This window comes from Arvicola amphibius, chromosome 2 (assembly GCF_903992535.2).
Source record: "Arvicola amphibius chromosome 2, mArvAmp1.2, whole genome shotgun sequence".
Lineage (NCBI taxonomy): Eukaryota > Metazoa > Chordata > Mammalia > Rodentia > Cricetidae > Arvicola > Arvicola amphibius.
This window is the reverse complement of record NC_052048.2, coordinates 105,844,059-105,854,356: the sequence shown is the minus strand read 5'-3', so window position 1 is coordinate 105,854,356 and position 10,298 is coordinate 105,844,059. Positions and strand designations below refer to the sequence as shown.

At 41.6% G+C, this 10,298-nt stretch overlaps 1 protein-coding gene across 1 annotated transcript; it reads right to left on the bottom strand.

Annotated features, from left to right (window-relative positions):
• Positions 1-5,232: 5,232 nt before the first annotated feature.
• On the bottom strand, positions 5,233-9,670 carry Fam110c (family with sequence similarity 110 member C). Its single transcript, XM_038320810.1, has 2 exons — positions 8,518-9,670; positions 5,233-5,365 (listed from the first exon to the last, which is right to left on the bottom strand). Exon 1 carries the CDS (start codon positions 9,512-9,514, stop codon positions 8,534-8,536), a length of 981 nt encoding a protein of 326 aa, XP_038176738.1. The 5' UTR covers positions 9,515-9,670; the 3' UTR covers positions 5,233-5,365; positions 8,518-8,533.
• Positions 9,671-10,298: the final 628 nt, after the last annotated feature.

The following is a 10,298-nucleotide window of genomic DNA, read 5'->3' as shown; positions in this document are numbered from 1 at the left end:
TGTGGACACTGCAATCCTAACTTGCTAAGCAGGTTGAAGACAGGGTATCCAAGTCCTAACATACTGTCCTGACTGGCCACAGCCTATGTATAGACAAGCCTGCTGCTTATACTGGAGTGGATCTGAGGACTAGTCCTCAAACTATACAGAAGCACTATACAGTTTGTGATATTGACCCCTTTATTATTTGCCTAAGTTGGAAAGGTGTAGTATTATTTTTTTTAAAAAGGAAGTATATTGTAGTGATATTTCATTTGTATTTTAATAAATAAAGTTTGCCTGAAGGTCAGAATGTAAAACAGTCATACTAGCCGGCCATACAGGCCAGGCAGTGGTGGCAAACACCTATAATCCCAGCAACCATACTAGTTAGCTATAGAGCCCGGATGGTGGTCAAGTCCGCTTTTAATCCCAGCACAAGAGAGGAATATAAAGTGGAATGAGACAGGAACTCTCTTTCAGTCTGAAGAGTTCATAGAGGTAAGAGCTCTCTAGTAGCTTAGCTTCTTTGCTTTTCTGATCTTCAGGTTGAACCCCAATATCAGTCTCTGGGCTTTTGTTATTCATGCTACAGTATATAGTCCCTGAACAACAACCAACTAGATGTAGGTTTCCTGAGCATCATTTGTGAGTACTTTTTCTTCAGTGTAAACTTCAAAGTTGCACAACTGATAACAGTGTAGAGATTTATCTACCATTTAAAAAGGTATGCTTCCCTTGCCTTTTATTTGATTCTCTTTATATGATTTGGACTTTAAGATGCATTTGTAGTTCAGGAATACTACATCAAATAGAAACCATGAATGAAATGAGGTTTTAATTTCATAAATCAGATATCTAGCATCACGATTCTTACCCTGCTTTGTTTCTTTCCTTACATGTTCTCTGCCTTCATTGCCATAATTTCTCTGTGTCAGTACATTCATCTCTCCATTGCCTCTCTTTCCTTGTTATCTTGTTTCACGCTGGACTAGGGGGTTGGAAGAGTTAGGGAAATGGGTGAACTTCAGTACCAACTTTACCACCGGATTCCTCGATATATGCAGGTGAACGAATTCTGTCATTGCCGTCAGTGACACACTGGGAAAGCAACTTTTAATAAATCGCACTGTTGTTTTTATATCAGAAAAGTGGACAGTGGGTATCTGAAATTAAAAAAAGCTTCAATGTCCTTTTCTGGAAAAAGTCCTAAGTAAGTTCAAATTGAGCAACAGGTCTACTGAAGTCAGGATCGAGGCCATTCTGCTATTGTAGTTCAGATTCCCAATTGCTAAGAAAAAATAATTCTACTTTCATTTGAGAATTTTTTTTAAATGTGTGTACATGTGTTGGGTTGAGTGAGTTTATATTTATCACATATGCGCATGGATGTATGGAGGCTGGGAAGAAGACATTGGATCCCTTGGATATTGTTCCATGTAGGCATAAGTCATAGCAAGTCTGAAAGTGAAACTGGCCTGGCTTGGTCATTGCTGCAAGAGACCGGACTTCCTCACCTGCCTTACCTTCAGGTCCAAACATACCCAGCTGTGCTGACCAGACAGGGAACCAGATTAAGAAATTCACAGTAGCTGTCCCTGAGTGAATGAATAATAAAGATACAGTGTCTTCATTTTATTTTGATGTTCATTTTTCAGTGATGGATGCTAGTACTAAAACATGAAAAGAAGTATTTTAAAGCATATGATTCATGGTATATTTAAGGTAAACCAAAGAGCTAAGTACTCTAAAATAGTTTTAACGCAGGCATATAGTAAATATAAACATAGGTAGGAGAGCTGCAGACTTCAAATGCCATGCATCTCCTTTGACCAAGGCTGGAAAGGCTTTCCTTTAGCGAGGAGAAGATCACAGTACCACAATCTCACTTCAGGATTGCCCCACCTATTGGCAGTCATATGCCAAGGTCAAGGCAGCACCAATTGTAGCATTGCAATAAACTCTTGGAACAAGCACAGAACAGCGAAGTTGCCTTTTCTTCTATTACCAGAGAGATGTAGATATAAACATTTTCATAGAGAATGAGAAAAATCCCTGGCATATCACTGTCTTTTAATCTGGACACTGTTACTCTATTCCACGTAGCAGTTCAAAAGACTACCATCGAATGACTATCATTACTATCTTTCTTCTTTCCAAGCTATCTAATTACATTATTGATACGCCATTCTTTGTAACATTAACTTACTCAATTCACAGGTGACAAACGTATAAATTTCATGCCCCCTTAACTGCTAAATCGTCTCCATCCCAAAATCTTTCTCTCAAGATATTTACATATAAAACTAATGGGACACCTGAAAGTAAAGAATTGTACATACTGAAAGATCTTTTACAAATTGCTGTCATTGTGACACCTCTTGAAACGAAGTGTGATACAGTGACATGCAAAACAGCAGCACTGTTGGGGTGGCGCAGGTCACACTTCCCAAGCTGTCTGGAGAGGCAAACCCCAAGAATAATCATCCATGACATATTTGAAACAAGCCTCACAGAGCTCCACTTGCAAACAAGATAAACGTTCAAATAAACAGTGTTCATGGAAAGACGGCAAAAGAGAAATTTATGTAAAATTGAGCTGGTGAAAGGGTAGCCATGTGAAATAAAAGAAAGCCACCTGTGGACTAGAAAATGCAAAACTAAATATTTTTGTAACTAAAAAGATACTCTTAAAACAGTTACACATGATACATTTTAAACTAAAGTAGGGATATTTCAAAATGAAATAAATAAATGAAATAAATGGAAAATAAAACATTACCATTTAGAAATTCCTTCCACAATCTTTTCTCATTTCTTATTTTAAAATTAAGGGATACATTTTGAAAAAAAAATACAGTAAACTTTCAAAGAATTGACTAAATTTTTGGGGGGGTTGTTGTTCACACATATTTTCTCTCAGGACATGCTGAATCTAAAAATCCCTTTATTGTGAATGTTACACACAAGTTCATAACCCGGGGCTCAGTAACTTTTTACACATACTCAGAACCTAGAACCTCACAAACCCCAGGAGTAGCCCTTGATTCCAAACACATCCTTTGCAAACAATGAATTGATGCCAAATTTAATTTTATGGTATGTGAAGTGGAACCAGACTTCAGGCCAGGGAAGTGCTCCTTACATGTGAACCAGTTTATATCCCCGATAATAGGTAAGGATGAGGGTGCTATGGAGCATACTCTACTGGGAACATTGTGAAAGAACTAACAGCAGGACTCCTTTGATACTGGCCAAATCACCAGAAACTGAACTGTAAAATTATCTTTGCATCCTTGTCTAAGATAATTTGTATATTGATACAAATTAAAATTATATTTGTTATATTGAATATGCTCCTATTTCTGTTTACAATATTTGTGCACTTATGCAAAGTTATTCTGTCATATTGTACGCATGCATGTTTCTACCTCTGCTTAAGACATTTTGGATATTGATGTAATTTTAGGATATATTTTTCATATTGCACTATATATTTCTATCCCTGATCAAGATACTTACCTAGATTGTTTACATTTTGGGGTCATTGTCTTTATTTGCTGCATATCTGTTTAAAGACTGTTTAATTTTATAATGTGAAACCTTAGTCTTTAAGCTAGACAGTTTAAAAAATTACAAGTCAATAGTCACCCACATTTGCCATACTTATAGTTAGACTAGTCAGATTCTCTAAATGCACAGAGATTGTATTCCACAAAGAACTGTAGAATATGACATCTAAATAACTCAGGATTCTGCTGACACAAGACACGGTTGTTCCTGGCAAGACAGATCTATTTCTGAAAGAATAATGAACACCGAAGACACTCCACGTGGAACTTGTTTTCTTCTTGGCAAAACTGGTATTTGGGCAAAGAATTTCCCTTGCCTTGACTACTGACAAAATGCACGCTGTCGAAATCTGAGAAACAAGATATAAGCAAAAATGACTGCCGAATCTTGTGAAGACAGGGTAGGACAGTCTTTCGAATTTTCCTGCCTCTGAAAATGGTTTGTCAGACACTCTAGGCCTTAGCCAAAGTTGGTTGCCCCAACATTGGAAATGAGACTTTGGGTGATTGTCCAGCTAGCCAGCTGTCTATCATTTCTCACATCTTTTGGAAGTTGTTTGCTTGCACCACAGCTTACTCAGGAAACACTATTTTCCTTCTCAGGTCTTTGACGGGGTTGAAGACTAAATAGTCATTGTTACTTTCCTCTCATAACTGAGATAAGACATTTTAGTATAAGATTTAGACTCCTCAGGATAGGACAGCTATTGAAATAATCTCTGTTAATTGCTCATTACCTTAGACTGAACATGTAGCTTGTGCTTCTTGCTTGAGGCTGTTCATGTGGATTGTAGTTCTACTTTTGTGTATATATTTTTGCCTTTTCTTTTCTGGACAATACTTGATATTTGATCTTATTGTATATAGTTTTGTATTACGTTTAGAACTCTCTTATTTAGACAAAAGAGGGAGATGTTGTGGGAATTCATTCAGCCAATAGCCTCTTGGGTATTGGCCTATTAGGGTATGATCTGAGGTACCATAAGCACAGACAGGAAGCGTGCTTGCTTTCTCTCAGTTGGTGGTCAGAGTTCAGCTCACAGTCTCCAGTATCCACAGAGGACTGTGGCTCTCTATCCTTATTGTGAGTTTTTCCCCCAAATAAGTAAATACTTGTTATCTTATATTCCAGGCTCTTATGGACCTCCCTAATTACACATACATTGAACAAGTGCAAAATGAAGACTTTTTTTTTTATGCTCTCTAGTCTCATGTATCTCCCAATGGGTGTTTTTATATATTTATGGCCAAGAAGAAAGTGGCATTAACAAAATGAACCATGAAGCCTTAAAGTGATTTTAAATGTCCTCTTCAAATCATTACAAAAGACTATCAGTTGTATAGTATAGAAATAACTATAGTTTAGTTATAGTAAAACTTGGAAATCAATGTAAGTGCCAAGTGATGGTGTCAGCCACAGCACTTAATAGAATGCCTCTTTGTGCTTACATAACTTTAAGTAGCATAAATTAGTTGAAAGGAGTATACTACCGCATCCATGTTTGATTTCATACTTTCTTTTTTTCTTTGAAAGTATCTATTTACATATTATCAAAACACATTGCAGAAACTGTCAGTATGTCAGACAAAAAAAAAGTCCTGAAAATATTCTCCAACAGCTATCGTTTCTTCAGCTGCCTTTTGAGATGCACTCTTACAAGGAGGATGCCTCTCACAACTACTAATATCTTCCCGCCCATCTTCACCACAGCACTTCACCATGGCTAATATACAAGCCTGGTCAACAGAAGCAAACACATGGCTCAGGAGTCCATTCAATTTAAGGGTCCCTTCATCATGGAAAAGTTTGCTTCCTGTGGAGAAAACAGAAATGAACCATGAGTCACATCTCATCTGCTATAACATGTACAACAGAATATGGCCTCTCTTTTCTTTGGTTTTATAATAAATAGTTCTATTACTTCAATACATTTTTGTTGTGTTTTAAATTTTGAAAAAAGTTTAGGTATGTTAAAGAGAGCTTTTATCTGGGTTCTTTGATAGAAAAATCTCTCTCTCTACAAGCCTTTTCCTGGAATTTTGAAATTTCTCTTTTCTTTCAACAACTCATACAGTGAAATACTGACAAAACCTTCCACCTAGGAATGCTGGCCTAGGGCTGGGCAACAAAACCAAAAACAAGGTAGGCTGTCTGATAGAACACTTGAGGCAAAGAGATTCCATCTTTTCCAAATACTAGCATCTCCAATAGGACCAGGTGCTGACCAGGAAGCAGAGAAGGATGGCCTTAGTATCTTTTGGTCACTTGTTTTCTTATCCTCTGTTCCTGGAGACACTGTCAAGCTCCCAGTGCAGACCAAGAAGGGAACCGAGTACCTGTCTTCCAAATATTAGATACAGTTAGGACTTCCACAGGTACTCTTTCTTTCCAAAAAAGAAATGGAAAGGTGGCTGTCAATAGCTGATTTTTTTAAATCCAAAAATCAAGCCATGCTTATTCCTAACTACCCAAGGACAAGTTATTTCTTTTATGTGAATATTACAATCAGCGATTTTTTAAGAAGTCAGAAAAACCTACATTTCTTCAGGTAATAACTTGATAAATTGATGGATAGGATGATAGTTGAAAATTAAAAAGTGTAAGGTCAATTCTCATGATGTATACTCTGGGAAACATTACTAAAATTGTCCATGTGTGACCATCCATCTACTCACATGTCCCTAGGGGGTGGTGTGAAAATTCTATGATTTGTATGCAGTTATGTTGTTTTCAATTTTGACCAGCAAACATTTTTATTCCACTGGATAAGAAACTCATAAACTTATGCTTTAATTCCAAGAAGGATGTTTTATTATAAATTATAGGTCTCTGTCTACTAAGTGAACAAAACACTCATTAAGATAAGTGGTTCTCAACCTTCCTATTGCTTTGACCCTTTAATATAGTTCTTCATGTGTGATGACCCCTCAACCACAAAAGTATTTTCCTTGCTACTTCGGAACTGTAATTTTTCTGTTGTGAATAGTAATGTAAATACCTGTGTTTTCCGATGTCTTTGTTGACACCAGTGCAAGGGTTGCTGGAGCCCCAAGGGGTCTACAACCCATGGGCTGAGAACCACTGATGTAAATGGCATTTAGTCTTTCACTTCTAAATCCCACCTTTGATCATCTCAGATACTCTGTAATTTTCCTGCAATCCTTTTTCAACACAAACATAAGCTAGAAGAAAAACTAGAACCACAGATGCATACTTTGCTCTCAGCTTTGGTGTTAGCCACCTGGATCGGAGTAGGTGAATGGAGCTGTGGGCTCAAACCAACACCAGCTCACGGACCTAGAGAGTGCCCAGCAATGTCACGTCACTGTCCCAAGGTTCGAGATGTCTCTGCAATGCTTAAAGAGCACAGGCTACTTTGTGGGTTAAATAGATTAAGTTTATGGAGCAAATTTCATGTGATGATGCCAAAACCATCCAGAAGTCTTGAGAAAATAGGGGTGAGTATTCTCTGGGTTTTACTTTAGCTTATCGGTATGGCATCTTGTTACCCCAACATTATTTACACCCTAAGTTTATCTTATGGCAATTTATGTTTTCTTACGCCTCATTCAAATAGGCAATTTTTCTCTCCCCTTGTGCGCCACTCTCAGAACAACACCAACAACAAATGTAGATTTTTGGCTACACAGAAAATAAAACACCGAAGCGAGACAACCTTTCTCTGTCTCCTTTCCTTTTATAGACGAATAAGTCAGCCCTAGCATGTGTGCCTGTGAGATGGGCAGAGCCCTTTGCTGGCTTCTTCTCTCTCCATACCTACTCATCCACTACCCCCTCTATGTCTCAGTGCTCAGAGCTGCACCATGGTACCCTTGCCACCGCCCACACGGCTCAGATTCAAACACAATTTCGTGAAAATACAAAAGGATGCAACTTTTTCTGTTATTTTATTGTTTCTATTTGTATACCTTCCTTGGGGACTTGAACTAATGTAATATGCAAATCTTCAATAAATTATAATGAAGAACTTAAGTTTGAGTCTTCTGAAATCAAGAAAAAATAACTCCCGTCTCTTTATCTTTCTATCTGTGTAAAGACCACTCAGCAGCTCGTTCATAAATACAGGTTGGCTGAATATAAGCATCTAAGTGTCTGCCCCCATGGAATTTCATATTCTAGTAAGGCGTCTTCAGTTAGTAATTATCTCAGGGACAGAAAATGTGCTTTTTTTAAAAATTTTCACTGTAACTTGCTCTCAAAGGCAAAAAAAAAAAAAAAAAACAAAAAAAAAAAAAAAAAAAAACCCTGTTGAAATGTTTAAATGCCTTGTTCTCAACAATATTCCTTTAAAGGTGTCTTTTCCTTCCTGCTCCCAAGGTATATTCGAAACAAAAGAGAAAGAAGGTGTGCAACCTCAGCGTCTTCGCACAGGCCAAGGACAGAGAAGCGTGTGGTTATTTCCTAGAGCAGGAGGTGCTTACACTCTGTATTAGCATCTCTGGCAAAACAAGCAAGCAAACAAACAAAAACGACCACAACAAAAACCAACACAAAACATATTTTTCTTGCTAAAGGAGTACCAAGATCTCAAAACCTCACAGCCTAGGATGCGGGTGGGGGAATCCCCAGCGTCTTGCTGGAAGTGAGATATCAGGGCTTAAGGGGAGCTGAGAATGCCCGGTAGACACCAGAAAGGCCCACCAGGAGTTTGGCCGGGTGCATAACTGCCTAAGCCTCAGAGTTTACTTTCAAAACAGGAGTTAATGGGAGCCTGAGACTGCCGGTTGGACCATTTAGTTCTTCTGCCTTCTACCTTCTACCTTCTACACTGCAATAAACCAGCAGGTAGAGCTTTAACTGAATGACCTTTCCAGATACTCAAATTCAACATCAGGAGGGCAACTGCAAGCCTTCATACTGTAGGCTCTGTTTTCTAACCAGGAGCTGTGATTGGCCAGCACCCAGTTTAGTCAACACATATAAACACACACCCTACCCTCTAACCTGGATCAGACATCAATCAGGCAGGTCCCTGCAACCTCTGGCTGGGGGTTTCTTTGGCCTTCTTGCAGGTAAACAGCCACTTTATGATACGGGCGTTCCTTTCTACTATAGAGGTGGTGCTGGGCATTTGCTCCATGAGCTCCTCTTCTTGCAGCCCATCCTCGCTGTGCCTGGAGAAGCTACTATCAGAAGTAGCCATGCTCACGCTCCGCACTTTGAAAGTAACACAGTCGGACCCAGCAGAGAAGTTCTCTCTCCCAAGAGCCTCCACCACTTCTGGTTCCAGGCCGCAATAAAGGAAGAAGTTGTCGGGTTCGGCCCTGGCTATCGAGTAGCGGGAGCTGAGATCTGACTGAGAGCGCTGCAATCCTCTGCGACGCGACACCCGTAGCTCCCCTGCCGAGGGTGCAACTGGAACCTTGGAAGCCACATTCAAAGGCACATCTGGGGACTCCGTGGCCACTACAGGGGTGGGAGGTGGTAACGGAGAGGCTGGGCTAGTGGCTACCGCCTGATTGGACTTGGTCCAAGTGGCCTCTGTTTCCTTCGTCTTACCCTCACCTGACACCACGGTCGTTTCAGGGGCCACTGTCATTTTGTCCTTGGGAGACCCCTGGGAAAACTTCTTCACCGTCCCCCCTCTGGAACCGTCTGTTCCTGGCCCTCGGAAGAATTCGCACTTCTGTCGGTAGATGACCAACGAATCAGGTCTCAGCGGCTTCCGAGGGATAACCCTGCGGGCTACGGGAGCTGGAGTAAGAGCCGAAGGAACTGGGTTGCGGTGCTGCACTCCTGGGGTCTCAGGGACCCTGCCCTCGGAGACAGAACCCTGGTTGGATCCCGGCGTGCTCCGAACGTACTTGGCGCGGTCGGCCGCCAGTCTCTCCACAGCGCTCTTGCGCGCTGGCCGCGCCGTGTGAGTGTCCTCCGCCGCCATGGGGTCCCGGAGAGGGGGTCGCATTCTGGCAAGTGCGTCCACGGCCGACAGGGCCCGCATTCTTGCAGGACCCGAACCCACCAAGTTGTCGTCCAGTAGAGACCACTCCTGTTCCGGCGCCAGTCTGTCCGAGTCAGTTCCGAAGTCCGAAAGGGGTGGGGAAACACGCCCCAGGGCCCCTCCGCCCAGATCCGGAGTTGGGGCGAGCCAGAAGGGCCGGGAAAGGTGAATCACTCCCGGCTCCAGCTCGCTCCTCCCACGCAGACGCCGGGCCTCGTACACCTGGCGTCTCCTCCCCGTGACCCGCTGCAAGGTGTCCCCGCCCCCTTACCTTTCTGTTTCCTGAGCCCCATCCCTGCTACCTTATCCCTAGGCTCTTCTGTCAGGTGTCCTCTCTCTTCTCTTGTTCTCCTACCTATTGTTCCCCCATCTTCCCTAACTCCAGGAATACCCCATCTCCTTATCTCCAACCACGGCTTCCAAACATTCTCCTCTGTCCCTTCCCCCCCCCCCCCCCCCCCCCCCGCCTTTCTCTTGGAGAGTGGAACAGAGAACGACCTAGGGACTGCTCAGTGCCAGGTAACTGAGGCTTCCTTCCAGTTCCCAAAGTCCTTGAGGTCTTTCCTTGTTGGGAGTTCTCAATTTCAGAGACTAAGGTGAGGGAAAAAAAGCCCATCCCCACTCCCCATCCCCCACAATACAGAAACCTTCCATATCCTTGTATAGCCTCGGCTTTCCCTGGAACTTGCTCTGTAGACCATGCTCTCCTCGAACTTATAAAAATCCACCTGCCTCTGCTTCTCAAGTCCTAGGATTAAAGGTGTACTCCACTACCTGTCCTTTT

Bases quoted from the DNA above. Each gene is read 5' to 3' on its own strand.
- Fam110c (XM_038320810.1), bottom strand. From the start codon at position 9,514: ATGCGGGCCCTGTCGGCCGTGGACGCACTTGCCAGAATGCGACCCCCT.